Raw genomic sequence first — 20,814 nt, forward strand, 5'->3', positions numbered from 1 at the left:
CTGAGCCCTGATGAGGAGAGCACTCCTGCCCCTGGGGGCAGCCATACGCTAACTGTGCTCCTGTATCAAATGCAAGACTTTAAGGAGGTACCTTGCTTTTTGTAGCTACAGAATTGGGCAAAAACGTATCCCTAACCTTTACAGAAATGCAGTCTAGGAGCTGTACAATATGCTGTTAGGTCTTTGTTAGCTTTCCCATATTCAACTCACTGCACTGAGCCAGGGTGGCCGTTAAAATTTGAACTGTTCCCCCTCTTTGATAATGTAGCATATGGGCTACATCATACTTTTAAAAAGCCATTCCTGTGTCTGGGCATGGAGTTTTAATCACTTCAGTTTTGGCACAAAGGTTAAAAACTAAATCTTTTAGAATCAAGTACCCCCCCTCCGCCGCCGCCGCCCCAATGAAAACCGCAGCCTGAGCAGCTGCTTGTATTATTTTCTCTCCTCTGTGGTCCCATTGGTGTGTGGGAGTTTACTGTTGCCTTGTGGAAAAGGGAGCAAGTAAGAAGCCAAGAATGGGGTTAGATTTCAATAGAGAAATAACAGTGGAAGGTTAAAATCCTTGAGTATTTTCTTCACCCGCCTCACACTTTGAACATGCAGTCTGGCTTTCTTTTTCCTTTTTAAAAACTTCCATAAGACATGCAAGAGAAGCAAGAAGACCTATAGTATTGAAAACTCCTAAACTTCCGCTTTGATCTATCCAGGATACCTTCATTTTTGCCTGTAGTTGTAAAATTACAACATAGCTTTGAAGTCTGTGTTGGGTACATTTCATATCTTGTCCATCTGAATTGATGTAGTCTTACTTCTCTTTGTCTGGGTTAGAATAATGCTTAAAAAAAAATGCTTATCTATGTTTAATTCTTTTTTTTTCCTCATACAGATTTCTACGTGTTCCATTTTCTTTTTATACCTGTCTGCTTCTGTATCACCTGTTTTACCCATCTTCTCATTCCTGATCCCCATTTTCCTGTTCACCTTTGTTTTTATCTCAGCATTTCATAATATACCATTTAAAATTCTACAAATAAAAATAGTTTTATTTTTGCTATTCTTAATTTTTTAAAGTAGATAAATAGATCATTTCATGTTTCTCTGAAAGAGTCTTACCGCAAATACAATTGCTTTGATTTTCATATGTAGGTTTTTGATGCTTAATAGGCAAAAGCAGGTGCTTCCTCCTGACTGCAAGCTATAACACCAGGTATTATAACAGGGTGGCTGGGATCTGTTTGTACTGAATGGGGTTAGTTATCTGTGAAACCATGTACCTTCCATGCTTCAGTCACCTAAGTTATACTTAAACAAAGACATGTTTAATCATTTAAATCATTGCCAGGGTAATGTTCAGGATTAAAGGAAGCAATCTGAATAGGCTTTCAAACTCCTAGAAAGAAGTAATTGCATATATAAATAGTAAATGACCCTCTCTCTTCCTAGTAACTTTTTGGGTATGTTTTCAGGTACTTAGCCAGGTCTCCTAAGGAAGTATTGGTGTTTTTTGGAAGCAGCATGGTTAAAGTGCTTGAGGTCAGAACACATATGCTACTGACTCACTGTGACCAAAGGCAAAGTCCTTAATCTCTGGAAGCTTCAGTTTCCTCATCGGTAAAATCGCTAATAATCCCCACGGCTCTTCATGCATTGTTTAATGAGGCAGTGTGTGTGAAAGCCTTCCAAGGCTGGAAAGCACGTGGTGACTGTAAAGAATCCCCCTGTGATATCTCTCTACTCCAGAGGATCAGGAGCGGCTTCGTTTTCCAAGCTGTTTTGTCTCTCCAGATCTGATTTAGTCTCTTTCTTAAAAGCTGGACATTTGGTATTTGATTCTCTCTCCTAATCTTTTTTTCTTTTCCCCTTCTTTCCATAGTTGATTTTTTCCTAACTCTTACGTATTTTGTTGTTGTTGAGAATATACACAGCAAGACATACATAAATTCAGCAGTCTCTGTGTGTACAATTTAGTGTGACATTGATTACTTTGTTCAAGTTGTGCAGCCATTCTCGCCCTCCTTTTCTGAGTTGTTCCTCCTTCATTAATATAAACTCACTGCCCCCTAAGATTCCCGTCTAATCCTTCGAGTGGCTATTGTCAGTTTGATCCCATATAGATAGATCTTGAAAGAGCTGAATGCTCAAGATAGTTAAGCTAAATTATTGGTTGGTTTTAAGAAGACTTCAGGGGATATTTTTGGTTTAAGATTTAAAGACTGTCTCAGGACAATAGTTTCAGGGAATCATTCACCTTCCATGGCTCCAGAAAGTCTAGAGTCCATGAGTGATTCTCCCTTCTAACCTTTGTCAATGCTGGTATTTAACATGTCCTGGAATTCAGTCAGGCAAGATCTGATGTCTTTTATTACCATATCTTAGTTTGACTACATTCCGCTAAGGAGCCCTAGTGGTGCAAAAGGTTAATTGCTTGGCTGCTAACTGAAAGGCTGGAGGTCTGAACTCACCCGGCAACTCTGCGGGAGAAAGACCTTGCAATCTGCTGCTGTAAAGATTACAGCCAAGAAAACCCTGTGAGGCAGTTCTACTCTGTCACATGGAATTACTGTGAGTCAAAACTGCCTCGACGGCACCTAAAAACAGCAGCACATTTGGTGGGCCAGTAGAAGTAGAAGGAGCTCAGAAGGTCTCAGGCACAGAGCACTGTCAGCAGCATAAGGTTTAAAGGAGTTTGCTCATAATGCTTAGGCTGAAATCTATAAACAAAAGCCTTCTAACTTCAAATCTGTGATTTCAAAGTAAGGGGAGAACAAAGCATCCCAAGAGCCTCAATGCCCCGCCTAAATTTCTTGACCATGTCCTGAACAATATTCACCTACTCAAATATAGCATCAACTAGATCAGTGATGTTATAAGCTCTGGCTCAAACAATACCTCTGCTGTCCCCAGTCTCAGAAATGCAATATGATCCTTGAGTTAGATGAGATTTTTTTTTTTTTGAGCCAACCATTAAAAATAGGAAGTATTTGTCTAGAAGTCCAGGTTTCCTGCCTCTGGAAACCAGTAGTTGCTTGAGCTACCAAGGAGCTATCTCCACTTGTCTCATTTTACCACTGTCTAAGACTTTTCTAGAGCCCTGGTGGTGCAGTGGTTAAGAATTATGTCTCCTAACCAAGAGGTCGGCAGTTCGAATCGACCAGCCGCTCCTTGAAAACCCCATGGGGCAATTCTGTTTTGTCTTGTAGAGTCGCTATGAGTCCAAATCAACTCAACGACAACAGGTACAGCAAGACTTTTCTTGTCCCATAAGTGTTTGAGTTTGAGATTCTAAAACTACATGTATATTTCTCCTACTCTATACTGTTGTTCAAAGTAAGCGTTCATTAAGTCTCTAGTATGGACTCAACGTGTGCTTTCAGAAGCATAAGACATAATTCCTGCCTTCAGTGTACTTGTGGTCTAACAAAAACTGGTGAAATAAGTAGAGAATAATTAAATATTAGCTGTGGTAATAAAGGAGCCCTGATGGTGCAGTGGTTATGAACTAGGCTGCTAACCAAAAGGCTGCTAGTTCAGAGCCACCTGCTGCTCCTTGGAAACCCTATGGGGCAGCTCTACTCTGTCCCGTAGGGTCGCTATGAGTCAGAATTGACTTGACGGCAGTGGGTTAGGTTTGGTTTTTTGGTGGTAATAAATACAAATGAATCTCAGTATAGGCTGAAGCTGTCAGGGAAAGCTTCGTGGGTGAGGCTGGACTTGAGCTGATGCTTAAATTTATCTCATTCAGCCATGGTTTATCAAGCACCTATTATGTGTCTTGCGGTGCTAGGTACTGGAAATAAAAAGGTAATTGACACATCCCCTGCTTTCTTTAGAGAATTTACTCTTTGTCTGCAAAGATGTTAAACGAATGAGAACAATAAAATATTGTATATGCTTGGCTATAAATCTGCAGATAAGATAATGAGGTCTCAGAAAAGAGTGTGGTCAATTATATCTATAGCGTAAGGAGTTTTTTTTATAGAGTAAGTGATAATTGTATTGATTTTGGAAGATAAATAGTGGCCAAACCTGGAGTGATGTAGAGGCATTCCAGATAGCGAGTTCTCTGAGAAAAGGCATAATTCACTGTGGATGGATCTGGATGGGTTGGAGCATGATAAGTGGAAAGCGAGGACCAGATCTCAGAGGACCTATGTACTTGCTAAGACATTCAAACTTCATAGGAAGTGGAAAACCACCGAAGTGGGGACATCGCCCATATGTCTTCCCTTTTCCCTAGATATACTTTTCACCACCTCTAACCTGCTTTATTCCAGAAGCTAAATCAGCAGGCTCACTTGCCTTCTGATTTCCAGTCAGGTTCAGCAAATGGGAATCCCCAGCAGAGGGGTGGGAAGAGACTGAGGTTGAGGTCTTTATTCTCCTATCTGTCTCCCTTGAAAGATCACCTGAGACCTGCTGCATCCCCCCCTTCTCAAGACAACATTATTTACACAACTTTCTTCTTTCAGTAACTAGTCCCTCCCCTTGTCCCTTCAGGCCTATGGTGGTGAAGTCTTCCCCTCCTCTGATACTATTCCAAGGTAATTACCGTATTTCCCTGCAGCCCACCCACTCCATATTACCATTGTGAATAAATCCTCTAAAAATTATCCAAATTTGAAATATGGTTAGATTTTAAGTTTAAGCTGTCATGTGAAGGAAGGCTTCCTATGGTAGAAGTCTTGAAGCAAGGCAACAACTAGGAAGACTGACCAAAGTGAGAGATGATGTGTTTGGAAATACTTAGTAGCACTGGAGATAGAAAAGAATGGATCAGTTCAGGACATGTAATAGAATTGAACTGACACCAGTTTGGATGTGACAGGTTAGAGAATGGGATGGGTCAAGGATAACCACTTAGGTTTGATGATTCAGGAAGTAGAAAAATGAGTTCAGCTTCACACATGTCAATTTTGAGATCTTTATGGGAGAGTCACCGGAGATGTGTACCAGGTGTTGAGTTCAGGAGAGATCTAGCTGGAGGGGAAGGTTGGTCAGTTGTCAGCTTATAGGTGGTTCTTGAAGCCAGGGTGGTAGAGGAGGCACCCCAGGAGAGCTGAGAGAAAAAAAGGTAGAATAGGAGAAGATGGCTGTGAATAGAACTTAGAATGTCATTAAAAGGATCCGTAGCTTTGCAGACTGAGGAAAGAGCATGAGCAAAGACAGAGGGGAAAGAATGAGTATTGCACAGAAGTGGTGGGGGAAACGTTTGCATAAACTGAGTGGAGCCAGACAGTGGAGGGACTTGAAAGCCTAGACAATAAAGCCTGGGCTTGGTGGTTAGAGATTAAAGAGCTATTGCTTGTTCACTTATTTCATTCATTCAACAAGTGTTTATTGACCACTTAGAGGTTGTATTTTAAGGTGGTTATCGAAAGGTCGGCACTTTGAACCCACCAGCCTCCCTGTGGGAGAAAGATGTAGCAATCTGCTTCTGTAAAGATCACAGCCTTGGAAACCCGATGGGGCAAGTTCAGCACTATCCTATAGGGTATCAGCTCTGATCGAAAGGGGTTTGTGGTGTTTGTTTGTTTGTTTGTTTTTAAATGTGATGATAAGTCCCTGGTGGTGCAAACAGTTTGTGCTTGACTAATCTAAAGGTTGGTGGTTCAGACCGACCCAGTGGTGCCACAGAAGAAAAACCTGTTGATCTGCTTCCATAAAGATTACAGCCAAGAAGACCTTGTGGAGCGGTTCTACTCTGTAACACAAGGGGTCACCATGAGTCTGAATCAACTCAACTGCAACAGATTTGGTTTTTTGGTTTAATTGATGATGGAGGTGGGGTTAAAATTTGAAGCAGTAACACGATTATGAGGTGATGAGCATCAAAACCAGAATAGCAGCAATGGGCACTGACAGCACAGAGATTTTAAGGAAAGAAAGGGCAAGACTTAGGGAGAGAAAAAAGTATAAACCCACAAACCAAACCCACTGCCGTTGAGTCGATTCCGACTCATAGCGACCCTATAGGACAGGGTAGAACTGCCCCATAGAGTTTCCAAGGAGCGCCTGGGGGATTCAAACTGCCGACCTTTATGGTTAGCAGCCGTAGCACTTAACCACTACACCACCAGGGTTTCCGGAAAATAAGTATAGGAGAAGAAAAGATGAAGATGATGCCAAGATGTCTAGCATCACACGTTAGCAGACATGCTCAAATCTAGGACCTTTCAGGTTTCATCATGTTTACAGTAAATTCATCACAGAGAATATCTGATAATTCTAAAGAAGCAACTGACCAATTAGATCAATCAGAAATTCAGTTTTCCCTTTTTCAAAAAAAAATAAGGAGCCATTTGCATGATGTGAAATAGCTTGGCAAATTAGGACACGTGTCCAGGAATGATTTGGTTTTTAATCCAGTTAGGGCTAGTGAAGTTCAAGAATGGAGTTTTAGAAAGTAATGTATTGACAACTTTTTATACAGTCTCAGATGGAAAAATGAACAGCAATACTCACAGATGGAGTTCATTATTTTTCAGTAGATGATTTGCTTTATGGAGTTGCTATAAGAATAGACTCAACGGCCACGGGTTTGGGTTTTTGAGGGGAGGGATTTGCTTTCCGTTCTTTGGCTTGAATTTGTTTTCTTTGGGGTTCTGTGTTTTGCGCCTTCATTCTTTATCGGTCTTTTCCTCCAACTTCACTTCTACTTCTACCTCCTCTAAAAAAATCATGATTTTAGGAACTATCTAGAAGTGACGGAGGGAATCGGATTATCAGAATAGGGAATTCTGTATGTAGTATTTCAAGGTTTTTGTTTTTATTTTTAAAATAATGCTTCAGATTAGCAGAAGTTTCACAAATTGATAATCAGAAAATTCACAGAATGTGAAATAAATTACTAGTAATATTTTTAAAACAACCTTATGCACATCTATAATTTGAGAAATGCAGTTAAAATCCCAATGAGATACTAGTTTTTCACCTTTCACGTTGGAAATGAAGTTTTTTTTTTTTAAATGATTGGCAATACTGTGGAAAGAAAGGTCTGGAAAAACACATTGTTGGTAGGCGTGTAAACAGGAACAACCTCTGTGAAGGATATTTAGTAATATCTTTATCAAAAATAAAAAGGCGCTTAGGCTTTGCTGCAACAATTCCACATTTAGGCATTCATCCCACCAACGTACTTACATTTAATACATAAAGCCTTTAGTACAAGGATATTAATTTCAGCACCACTTGTGACTGCAAAAGATTAGAATAGACACAAATGTCCATCTTTAAGGGATTGGTCAAATTCATGTAGTATAGCCACAGGGTGGGGTGCTGTGTAGCTCTTAAAAAGACTGAGACAGGTTTATATATAATGGTGAAGTAACTGTGTATAGGATGCTACCATTTGTTTTCAAAAGGGCAGTTTTTGTGCAGGTAGATATACAAGATACTATCTCTGGACAGACACACGAGAGAATGATCGTGACTGTGTCTGCCAGGGGATCTGAGAACAAGATTGGGAAGGAGACAAGATTATCATGCTACACCCTCTCTGATACTATTTCAGTTTTTCTGGCAATTACATATATTAAATAACCTTTAAAACAATTCACATTACCTGAGAAAAGGGAAGCTAAGTGGCATTTGTTGTTGGTGAAGAGTTTAGGTAAATGAGTTTTCATATACTGTTGGTGGAAGTGAATATTTGCATATTTACGTAAACTTCTTAAAAGGCAACATGGTGGTTAAACATGGTGGCTAGTACTGTTCAAATTAACAAGGTGTATATATCTTTTACTTCAGTCCTGTAGAAACTCCAGCCTGCATGCATACGTAAAGATAAAAATACAAGAGCGTATTTAAAGTTAAATTTTGATTTTAAATCCAGATTCCTGTCCAGTTTTATTTACTTCTTGAAAAATACCAGCTGCTGTGTTGTTTCTCTCACTTGAGAATAGCCCGTTTCTTCACATTGGAAAACCACCCAATAGTTTTAAGATCCAGTTCTTTGAGCTGTTTAGAATGTATTCCATCTGCACTGACTTGAAACCGTCTAACTGAATATCCGTGACTTGTGTCTATAGAGGTAAGAGAGAAAAAAGTGAAAAGAATGGATTCATTCATTCAGTAACTTTATTAAGTACCTACTTTCTGCCATGCGTCGTGCCAGGCAGAGTACCACACTGAGTAACACAGACGTGGTCCCTCCCCTCAGGGAGCTTTCATCATTCTGAAGTTCCCTTTTCTTAACCTTTTGCTCATTTTAGCCATCCTTAGGTTGCTTTTGGAGCCAGGTGGCACAGTGATTAAGCTTGTGGCTGCTAATCAACAGGTCAGCAGCTCAAATCCACCAGCTGCTCCTTGGAAACCCTATGGGGCAGTTCTACTCTGTCTTATAGGGTCGCTATGAGTTGGAATCGACTCGATGACAATGGATTTAGGTTGCTTTTGTGCTTTGGTGCCATCTTTGTTGTTGTTGCTTTCTTTTCTATTTTTTATCATTTTGTTCTACTTTATGAAACGTTTCTGTGAAGGGGACGTCAATAGAATGTCATTGTTTGCTTGAGTTATGGGCCCGCAGATGGTACTAGGGGCCTCAGCTCTCGTTCTGTTTCATTTTATTTGCACACATAAAGCAGACCACTGTGCCGGAGGGATGGAAACAGTAAAACCATAGCTATAAAAGGGGATTTCCCACAGGCCGTGCCCATTACCAGCATGATGGAGACCGGGGGTGCACAAATCACTGGAAGCCCCTGTGGCACGGAGCTTCCTTCCCACTGATCATTTGGCCATAACTTTTCAGCCAGTAGGGAAGTTGACAGACCTGAATTTGACTGCCTCACACTCTCCCTGTTGATTATTGCTCTTTTTAATTTAAATTTTTTTGTTAAATTTTAAATTTGCTTCCATTTTTTATTCTAACAGGTAATCTTCTCTAAATAAAGGAAAGTGGATTATAGTACAGTCCCTTTAGTGTTACACAGGTGCTTGAAACTTACATGCCTACAGCAGAACTTTGGACCTCTCCACTATGCTTAATACTCCATTGATTTTGAGGTAAATCGCTGTGATCTAGACGGGTGCAAAAATAATATTCTCTAGATGGCAGATACTTCTTGCCAACATATTAATTATATGATATAGCTTTAGAACCATGTCATGAAGGCAGTGACATATCAGCATCAATCTCTGCTTTCAAAATGTTAGTTTGAATTCATTTAAACCGTAGTCGATGCTCACGTCACTGGTGTTGAATCAGTTCTGGGAGTTTCAGGGTCCTGCAGATGGAACAGCTCTCATGGTGGAGACATTTTTACAAAATCATCAAAGACAGTGCTCTTTCTCCCTCTCCTAAGGCAGAGTTTGACAGTAACAACTCAGAACAGATGTTCCGACAGCCTCCAAATGTTTTTATCTGGTGGCACAAAGACTCTGTTATTCATGAAATGGTCTGTTAAAAAATTAGTTCCTCCATGTGGAGGCTGTGGGAATATGTGTTACGTAAATTGATTTCACATTTGGCAGGGGACTCGGGCTTAGCTCTTTAAGTTGTCCCTGAGGTTTGAATCTGACAAGTTCCGTGTTGCAGGCCACGGCAATCACAGAGGATGCAGTGATACAAGAGCTTAGCATCTTTCTCAGGGTACTTAACGCTGACTGATCTGAGAGGATCATATTCTTTTATAAAAGAACTTAGCAAAAGTTCTTAGAAATTTAGTCCTGCAGAATACGAGAGGAGGTAGGCATTCATGTTTATGAATATTTGCATTTTTCTCCTGATACAATTCCATGTCCAAAGCTTACACTTGTTGATTTCTGACTCCTATTAAAGGAAAAACTGCTATTCTAAGGTAAACATAGGGGAGCTTAGAATGTGAACTCAGGTGCCTCACAAGAGACCTGTTGTTGTTAAGTGCCGTCCAGTGCAGATTTCGACTCATAGCAACCCCCATGGGACAGAGTAGAGCTGCCCCATAGGGCTTTCTTGGCTGTAATCTTTACAGAAACAGATCACCAGGTTTTTCTCCCATAGAGCCACTGGGCAGTTTTGAACTGCCAGCCATTGGGCTAACTGCTGAGTACTTAACCATTGCACCACCAGGAGTCCTTACAAGAAACCGAGGTATAACCATTTAGTAGTATGGAATAAGAGGACTAGGACCATTTTCACTTTGAATATCTTATCTTCTTGCCCCTGCCCTGATTTGTACTTTCATTCCTTAAATTACAGGACAAGGGTCAGTAAACTACAGCCTAAGTGCCAAATCTAACCTGCTGCTTGTTTTAGAAATAAAGTTAGACTGGCACATAGCCACGCACACTTGTTTGTTTATTATCTATGGCTGCTTTCGCACTAGTAACACCAGAGTTAAGGAGTCATGATGAATTGTATAGCCCAAAAAGTCTAAAATTTTTACAGGGTAAGTTTGCCTACCCCTGCAATAAGAGGTCACATATGTACTGTGATCCAGTGCTTAAAAACATTTTGTTAACAAGATGTTTGTTAGCTTAGTTATTTAGACTCTAAAGGCATTTGTGAGATTTAGGAAATGTAAAATAATTGATTTTAGGTAATTAGGCCTGTCACAAGAAAATACTTAAAATAATAATATATGTACCGAAATCAACATATAAACTAAAATCTAGCACAATCTGAAGAAACTGCATGGAAAAAAGAGAAGGGAGTGAACCAACTCATTAGTATTCAATAAATATTTAAAAGAATGAATGGAAGAAATCTTCTAAGGGGATGAACAATAGATTCAAATACTAGAAGCTGCAACATTTGATAATATTTGGCTATTTCATTTTATTATTCTTTGATCTTAGTATTATTTGTTAATTGTTCTCAGTATAATGTCTTATCAGGTGCTCTCAAGTGTTTGTGATTCTGAAGTCTTCCTGACCAACAAGATGACAAACATAGGTGGAACTAGAAGTTTAGAAGATATGCAGCTTAGTATTGACACCATGGCCATACCAAATACGATTGTTCATTTGGTTCATATACCAAAATGTATTTGAGGCTGCTAATGATAAAAGATTACAGACACATGGCACCGAGACCTTCTCTTGGCCCAGGACAGAAACCATGCCCAAAGCCAACTCTTCAGACAGGGATCGGACCGGACAATGGGTCGGAGAGGGATGCTGGTGAGGAGTGAGCTTCTTGGATCAGGTGGACACTTGAGACTATGTTGGCATCTCCTGCCTGGAGGGGAGATGAGAGGATAGAGGGGGTTGGAAGCTGGTGAAATGGACATGAAAAGAAGAGAGTGGAGGGAGGGAGCAGGTTGTCTCATTAGGGGAAGAACAATTGGGAGTGTAGCAAGGTGTATATGGGTTTTTGTGTGAGAGACTGACTTGATTTGTAAACTTTCACTTAAAGCACAATAAAAATTTAAAAAGTTCACAGACACAATTAAAAAATAATAAAAGAATGCTTAAAGAATAAGAATCCAAGTTGAGAGAGACAAAAAAAAATGGTGTTAAAAGAATAGAAGTAGTTATATCAAGAAACAGAGGCTCTATTATTTGAACCAAAATATCAGCAATTTTGGCAAAGAGGACAAAAAAGAAAATGTAGGCACTCTACAGCTCTTATTTCACAAAAAGAGGCATCCTGTGTTGTCAGGTGATGTACTTTTGCCCTGAGAGGACTCTCTATCACATGTCGTTCATTTAAGGACTTTGGCACTGTGTCTGTAATCATAGTTTTAAGGGAATGCAGAGATGTTCTAGACCTGTGCTTCCAATACAACAACCACCAGCCACACGTGGCTGCCGAGAGTTTGAAACGTGGCTAGTCTGACCCGAGATGTGACACAAGTGGAAAACGTACGCTGGGTCTAAAAGAAAAAAGAATGTAAAATATCTCATTATTTTTTTTAATATTGATTTTAGATGTATTGGTTTAAATATTAAAATCAATTTCATCTGTTTTGTTTTTTTAAATGTGGCTACAAGAAGATAAAAAATTGCATATGGGACATACATTATATTTCCATCAGTGCTATTCTCTAAGGTAATGTCTCATTTGATGTACAAGTATTAGGTTGCAAGGATGCATCCTTGACCTGTGAATACATTTCTGAAGGGACGAAATAGAATTTAGTATAGACATGTAGATTCAAGGTAATCTCTTAGCTCAGAGATTGAGCATCTACAGATCACTTAATGAGTATGTGGCGTGCATACAGACACCCCCCCCATCTTAGGAAAATTTTCCTAAAATGTTCATAATAATTTTAAAATAAACTAATCACTTTATATTCTTGGAAAGATACCGTTCGTTCATAGGCTTCCATGAACCTATACCTCGTTTAATAGCAGATAGCTTGAGTTTAATCAGTTGTACATAGACTATCGTTTATTCACTTGTATGTTCACTGTAGTACGAATTTGTACATGGGCTAGGTGAGAATAGAGAGAAATGAAAAATTTAATTTGTTGTCGTGGCAAGATTTAATTAGTATTATTGAAGTTGTCATAATCTTGATTTTTTAAAAATTCTGTTGCTTTCTGTGAGGTGTATGTTGTTGTTGTTAGGTGCTGTCGAGTCGCTTCTGACTCATAGCCACCCCTTGCACAACAGAATGAAACACTGCCTGGTCCTGTGCCATGCCCACAATCATTGTTATGCTTAAGTGCATTGTTGCAGCCACTGTGTCAATCCATCTCATTCAGGGTCTTCCTCTTTTTCGTTGACCCTGAACTTTACCAAGCATGATGTCCTTCTCCAGGGACTGATCCCTCCTGACAACATGTCCAAAGTATGTAAGATGTAGTCTCGCCATCCTTGCTTCTAAGGAACATTCTGGTTGCACTTCATCCAAGACAGATTTGTTAGTTCTTTTGGCAGTCCGTGTACATTTCTAGTGTGTTGATAAATATAGTGTTCATACATCTACCTACTTCTCAAATGTATGTGAACTGTTACTTTACACCTCTTTGCATTCTCTGTCCTCAAAAAAGCACACAGTCATACTGTCTGGCTTCACTTAATTTGTGACCAAGAACTTCAAGTGGGAACTTAATGCTGCCCAGCAGTCATATGTGATTCATTCTCACTGGAGTTTTTTACAGTCTTCTCTTTCCTGGCGCCTCCAATACCTCTCACTCAACCTTATTCTCAACTGATGCCTTCCTTTCTACTTTCATTGGAAAAATTGAAACCATCAAAAGGGAGCTTCCACCACCTCCCACTGTTGCATCTCATGTAGCTAGAGATGAACTCCTGTCGGAAGCCCAGCCCCTCCTCTCCTATATTAGATGCCACCCTCCTGTCCACACAAGGATATGACTCCAGTAATTCCTCTGTTATCAAATTGTTCCTCTCCCTTGGGCATTCCCATTACCATCCAAACATACTGTTTCTTTTCCCATCATATTAAGAGAAAAACATCACCCCCTATATCCCACTTCTGCTTCCTCTCTTTACAACTGCTCCCTGTCTCTCCTTCTCTTTTTTTTTTAAATAATTTTTATTGTGCTTTAAGTGAAAGTTTACAAATCAAGTCAGTCTGTCACATATAAACTTACATACACCTTAGTACATACTCCCATTTACTCTCCCCCTAATGAGTCAGCCCTTCCAGTCTTTCCTTTCGTGACCGTTTTGCCAGTTTCTAACCCTCTCTACCCTCCCATCTCCCCTCCAGACAGGAGGTGCAAACACAGTCTCAAGTGTCCACCTGATACAAGTAGCTCACTCTTCATCAGCATCTCTCTCCTACCCATTGTCCAGTCCCTTCCATGTCTGATGCGCTGTCTTCGGGAATGGTTCCTGTCCTGTGCCAACAGAAGGTTTGGGGACCATGACCGCCGGGATTCCTCTAGTCTCAGTCAGACCATTAAGTCTGGTCTTTTTATGAGAATTTGGGGTCTGCATCCCACTGATCTCCTGCTCCCTCAGGGGTTCTCTGTTGTGCTCCCTGTCAGGGCAGTCATTGGTTGTGGCCGAACACCAACTAGTTCTTCTGGTCTCAGGATGATGTAGGTCTCTGGTTCACGTGGCCCTTTCTGTCTCTTGGGCTCTTAGTTGTCGTGTGACCTTAGTGTTCTTCATTCTCCTTTGATCCAGGTGGGTTGAGACCCATTGATGCATCTTAGATTGCCGCTTGTTAGCATTTAGGACCCCAGATGCCACAGCTCAAAGTGGGATGCAGAATGTTTTCTTAATAGAACTTATTTTGCCAATTGTCTCTTCTCCCCTTTATAGCAAAACTCCCCCAAAGCGTCATCCAGGGTCCATTCTTGTTGTTCCTGGTTTCTTCCTTCTTAAACCAACCAGCTGCTGTCAAGTTGACTCTGACTCGTGTCTACCCCATGTGTGTCAGAACAGAACTGTGCTCCACAGGGTTTTCAGTGGCTGGTTTTTTGGACGTAGATTGTCAAGCCTTTTTTCCCAGGCACCTCTGAGTGCACTTGAACCTCCAACCTTTCAGTTTGCAGCCAAGTGCATTAACAGTTTGCACCACCCAGGGACTCCTTTTCTTAGTCTCTCTTAAATCCAGTTCAGCGCTCTTAACTATCCTACTGCTCTTAACAAAGCTGGCAATTAAACCCAGATAGCCAAATCACACAGTCCTCACTGTCCTGTCCATAGCATTTAACCCAGCTTTCACCCCTTCCCCTGGAAGCCCTCAATTCACCTCTTTTCTAGGATGCGCCCCTCTCAGTTTTCTTCTTATTCTTCTGGCCAATCCTTCTCAGCCTCCCAGGGCTCAAATTTGACCTCTTCGCTGTCTACACTCAATCCTTTGGCCCTGTTATTTCTAGCCAGATCTCTCTCTGCCCCCCACATTCATTCATTCATTCTCTTTATCTATCATGCCTATTCTATATATTTCATGTAAGTGGGATTATATGTATGTATATATGTATGTATACGGTCGCTATGAGTCGGAGTTGACTTGAGGGCAACGGGTACGGGTATATGTATATATTTGGACCAGGAAATATTTGTTCTGTTGTATATAGGGTGGCTATGAGTCAGAACCAACTCGATGGTGCCTGACAACAACAACAATAACAAATATATACACACACACACACACACAAATGGAGATAGGTATATGGAAAGCTTTTTGGATATCTTTGTTTGCATGTGTAATAGGCATCTCAGACTGTACATGTCCTTCCCACCCCTCTAGATCTTCCCGTCTTGATTAATGGCAGCTCTGTTCCTTCATTTGCTCCGTCTAAAAGTATGGCCAGATTCCTAACACTTTCTCTCATCACCTCTTCTGGTAACCCCACCCCTAGTCTAAACCACTGGCTCTTTGTACCTGGATTATTACAGTAGCTTTCTAACAGGAAGACAGAGTAAGTTTTCTATAACATTGGTCAGATCACCTCTTGTCTGCTCACCCTCCGGTGGTTCCTCATCCCATTCAGATGAAGAGCTCCAGTTCTTCAAGGATGTTCGTGTCCGACCACCTGTTATCTCTCTGACTCTCTCTCTTGCCGCTCTTCGCCCTTGCCCACTCCACTCCAGCCACAGTGGCCTCTCAGCATGCCAGCAGGCACCTGCCCTTCACAGGGCATTTGCACAAGCTGCTACCTAACCCCAGCTACTGAACGCATCACTCCGTCATTTACATCAAAAGTCACCTCCTTGGCAACACCTAATAATACTTCTTACCTACTAACACATATATACTGTATACCTTTATTGTATTTATCCTCTTTGTCTGCTAGAATGTAAGCTTTAAGAGGCCAGAGATGTTTGTTCTGTTTATTGATGTATCTTCAGCATATAGAACAATGCCTTTACCTAACCCGTTGAACCCGTTGCTGTCAAGTTGATTCCAACTCATAGCAACCCAGAGAACTGCCCCCACAGGGTTTCCAAGGAGCGGCTAGTGGATTCGAACTGCTGACCTTTTGGTTAGCAGCCGAGCCGTTAACGACTGCACCATCAGGGCTCCACCTAGTAGACACTAAGAACTGTGTTGAGAGTATGTATGAAAGCTTCCTTTTGTCTGCCTGCTGCTCCCTAGACAAATGCTGAGAGGTCTGCCTCATAAGAGCTTTAAATTCCTTTTTAAGCTTCTCAAGTGTTAGATTGTAAACAGGATTCAGAAAATAACTACTAAGAAACATTAAGTCCTTGACTGGATTACATATGGTCCTTTTTTCTAAATTGAAAACAAAAACTCCTCTAGGATGTAATGATGGTATCATAAATATTGAAAATGTGTAACAACATAATTGGTCCCTAACATTTTTAGAAATGTGTTCAAAGCCCTTCAAAAGCACACCCAGTTGTGGATACCACGGTAGTACTTCCTTTTCCTATAAATTCACACATGGCAGGAAAAATTAAAGAAGCCACATGGAGCTCCAGGTGCTGAGTGGCCCACAGGAACCAATCATTGGGAGATGTATACTCAGAGCCCAAACTCTCCATGCTCAGCAGCAACATCACATTTATAGCAGCTTATATTGAATATCAATTCTGTGAAAGCCAAGAGTCCACTATATTACTTTATTCTATTTGAAAAAAAAATTAAATACTAATTTTTAAAAATTAGTTACCCCAGGCCACTAGGGCTTGGTTCCAGAATGTGATATGTGTGGGCAGTATTATAACTAAATGACAAGGTGACTTACTGCGAAAAACAAATTGAGTAACCTTTTTTTTTTTTTAATTATGATGGAAATACATACAATAAAACATTTGCCAATTCAACAGTTTCACATTTCAGTACAGTTCAGTGGCATTGATTACATTCCCCACGTTCTGCAGCCGCCACCACTGCCCCTTTCCAGGTTTTTTCATCACCCTTAACAGAAGCTCAGTGCCATCCATGCAAAGACTCCCTCTCCCCCGCCGCCATAGTAACCACTAATAAAATTTGGTCTCTATACATTTGCCTATTCTAGATATATAAGTGAGATCATACAGTACTTGTCCTTTTATGACTGACATTCATTCAGCACAGTGCTTTCAAGGTTCATCCATGTTAGGGCGTGTATCCGAACTTCATTTCTCTTTATGCCTGAGTAATATTACATTGTATGTATATATCAAGCTTTGTTTATCTGTCCATCTACTGATGGATTTTTAGGTTTTTTCTACCTCTGGTGAAAAGTGCTACAATGAACATTGATTTACTGAGCAACCATTTTTAACAGAGACTTAATTATTAGGTTATTTTTACTTTGAGATCAAATTACAAATCAGCCTCCCTTCAGTTTAATTTTGGAGCTCTGATAATAAACTCTGCATGTAAAGTAAAAACACATTTGTTTTCATTTTAAGCTGAACTTTAAATATGTATTCTAGTTTGTGAAAGCCTTCTCCTCTGGTAACTTTTTTAAAATGATGATGATCGCGGAGAATGGTAGGAGTAAAGAGAGAGGATGCTGTGGTCGCCCAGACAGCTGTCCAGCATAAACACCTCACCTCTCTTCTGTTTATCACGTGTTTTAGGGCAATTTAAGCTGCTGGAGCAAGATCGAGATATAAAGGAGCCAGTGCAATATTTTAACAGCGTGGAGGAGGTGGCTAAAGCATTTCCTGAACGTGTGTACGTCATGGAGGAAATAACATTCAACGTGAAGGTACCTCTTGAAGATCCAAATATTTATCCTTACCAAAATAACTTTTAAGCCAGTAAGTGTACATCTGTATCTCACAGGAGAATTCCGTCTTCCCAATGAGTTAGCGTCAGTGCCCAAAACTCATCTATTAAAAACTGCATTCTAGTAAAGCTGACTGGATTCTCTGACAATTTACTATATTCGTTTTTTCCTTTTTTTTTTCTGCTAGAATTTAAAACTGATATCTGAGTTAAAAAATATAACTATTAAATTAGATCAAAAGATTTGCTTTTTTTTTTTAATTGGACTTTATTTGCTACTGTGTAACATTTGCTTGACCAGATCTTCTGTTGAGTTCGAAGCCTCCACTTTTAGGAACAAAACTTATATGATAAAACTAATGGCAGACACTTATATCAAAAAAAAACAACCTTCCAGAGCATGCTTTGAGATCAGTGCATATTCATCCCATATACATAGTCTTTTTGACTATCAATATACATAGGGAGTATTGAAGTACAGAATGTTGCCCAATAGGTGTCTTATTGATTTTTGTTCATCACAGAAAACCTAAGCAGTGTTCACTGTGCTGCTTTTGTTGTGTGTTCTTAAAGGGACAGTTCTGTCCTCTTCTACATGTTGAATGAGCTGCTCTGATAAACTTATCGTTCAGGAGGGACCAACCAGAGAAACCATGCCACCAGCTAGTTCCAACCCTGTTGCCCACAAATCCACTGCATTTTCTTCCACCAACCAAACCAAACGCACTGCCGTCGCGTTGATTCCGACTCATAGCGACCCTATAGGACAGAATAGAACTGCCCCATAGAGTTTCCAAGGAGCGCCTGGCGGATTTGAACTGCCGACCTCTTGGTTAGCAGCCGTAGCACTTAACCACTACACCACCAGGGTTTCCATTGCATTTTCTTCAACAGCACCCAAATTACACTAAAATGTTTAGAAAGTGTTCTCATTGAAAGCGTTTTCTGTTTAACCTCCTTTCAGCAGGAAGTCCAACTAAGTTGTGCTCTCTGAAAATTTCCAGAAATCCAGGTTTAATTTAGGAAGCAAGATTCCTTTTTCTTAGAAATCCACGCTGTGTGAAAAACAGGCTGCATGGGATCTTAGCCCAAGAATGCAGCAGTGTCTCTGTGCGTGAGTCACTCACTCCACCCCCAGTCCTCAGGAAAGGGGGAAAATGCCAAGACAGCCTCCGTATTGGAGAAGCAGTTCTGCCCATTTTATTGGCTAAGCTAAGTCATTCTTTCTTCCAGTCTAAAAATACAGATGCTATTGTGTGCACTCTTTAGTTCTGTTATTAAGAAGGGTAAGATTTGTGTTTTGTAAATTCTTTACTAAGTAAATTATGTTTATATGCAAAAATATTTCTAATTTTAACTCCTTCAGTATCCCAGTACATGAGTCATTGAGACAACTTGAATTCACATACAGTGAAAATTTCTGAGAACATGTGCATCTTTAAACTAACCAAGACTCATTGGCCAGAAGTTAATCAAATCCTAGTCTGTTGGTGTGTTGCTGTGGTTTAAACCTCTCCTGAAACTTACATTTAGAATTACCTTAATGGTGGGGGCGGGGGGCTTGTTTAGAAAGTTAATACTTTTAAGCTCTTTTCCAAAAACATTTCATTTGCTGATAAATTATGAGAAGTCAGCATAAAGATATTTTAAGGTTTCTTCAAGTATTAAAATTTAACATGCATTTATTGCATATTGGTCATGTCAAGTATTTTCTAAAGATGCCTCTAGCAGCTAATCCATGGCTGTGTGAATTGTATTAAATCAGCAATGACTGAAAGGGTAATAATGCAATCCATGCATTTTGATTTTTTTTTTTTTATGGAATACCATAATGAATGTATTTGTTAAAATGTTTGTAATAGAGATGTCATTTAGGAATTCAGAGACACAAATAAGTGTATGATATGCAAGCTTATAGCATCCACAGAGCTAATTGGATTTGGGTTGAGTTCCTGTGCTGTGCATGCATAAATATTTAATACCCCAGTCTATTACTGACAAAGTTTTAAGGTGCCATCATATCCAGCTTGCACTAAACATTAAGACATTACTCAGTTCTATTTAAAGAAGGATTGATATAGGTATCTCTGGAAATTTGCATCAAGAAAGACACAGAAGTTGGTATTCATAGTAAATAAACACCCCAGTAGATAAATAAACCGAGGCAAAGATATCTGGGTACTACCTGGAACAAAAACAAAGTTTGGAAGTCATCGTCTTTAATTAAAAGTAGAATTGATTGTAGTATGTATAGACGTGCATTGCAATGCTTAATTCAAGAACTAAGTAAAGGTACAGAAATGGGATACTTGGTTATTACTTTCCCTGGAGAGGGAGAACAAAATGAAAAACGGTACTGCTTATTCAAAAATACAGCCATTATCCAGGAAGTAATTTCTTAAAAGATAGCAGATTTCAAACCTCCTTGGAAAATTATACCCTCTGCTTGCCACTTCAGATATAGCATACATTAGACCAACAGGATAAACAATTGAAGAAACAGCTGCAGTTACAAATTGATAGCTAACTGGCATCATGATAGTCAAAAGACATAATTATTATTTGAAATAAAGAAGTGTGTATGTGTGTGTATGTTCACAAATACAAATTGAAAGGAATAATGATAAGAATATGGAGTAGAGCAAAAGTGTTGAAAGAATGGGAACTCTAGTTCTGATTTTTTTCAAGACTATTGCAGATTTTTAACTAAATAAAATCTAATGGGTAGCACTAGTATTATTTACAAATTTATTTTAAAACAAGACATTCCTATTAGCTTGAAATTAAAGAAAATTGTCCTTAAAAGATGGTTTAATGTGTTTGAAATATTATCTACCTGATTGTCCCATCATTGATTAACTACATGAAATTAATTAATATATATGTGTTTAATTCTTTAGGCAGCAAATATATTTTGAGCACTATGTGCCCAGCACAGTTCTAGGCACTGGGGGTAAATAGTGAATATGCAGATCCCTGCTGGCATGAAGATTATAGTCTAGTAGGGAAGGTGGCTGATGAATGGATAGATGGATGATTGATAGATGGATAGACAGATAGGCAGACAGGGGTGGGGAGGGGAAGGGAGAGAAGAGAAAGAAAAACCAGCTCAAGTAGAGGTCAAGAAGACAGATATACAGGTCTGGAGCTTTTTGAAAGATCTAGACATTTGGGGTATATCACCTTCTAGATGGCATTTGAAGCCACAGAGTTGGTTAGAGTTCAACTACATCAGTGCTTCTCAATTGGGTGATTTTGGCCCGCACTAGACATT

At 39.8% G+C, this 20,814-nt stretch overlaps 1 protein-coding gene across 1 annotated transcript in view; it reads left to right on the forward strand.

Moving 5' to 3' along the window:
- GAREM1 (GRB2 associated regulator of MAPK1 subtype 1) overlaps positions 1–20,814 on the forward strand; it is a 194,446-nt gene that overhangs the window by 132,887 nt on the left and 40,745 nt on the right. Inside the window, exon 3 of the mRNA XM_010586786.3 lies at positions 17,390–17,520. Within this exon, the coding sequence (XP_010585088.1) occupies positions 17,390–17,520 (131 nt within the window). The remainder of the gene's footprint in view (positions 1–17,389; positions 17,521–20,814) is intronic.

This window comes from Loxodonta africana, chromosome 11 (assembly GCF_030014295.1).
Source record: "Loxodonta africana isolate mLoxAfr1 chromosome 11, mLoxAfr1.hap2, whole genome shotgun sequence".
Taxonomy (NCBI): Eukaryota; Metazoa; Chordata; class Mammalia; order Proboscidea; family Elephantidae; genus Loxodonta; species Loxodonta africana.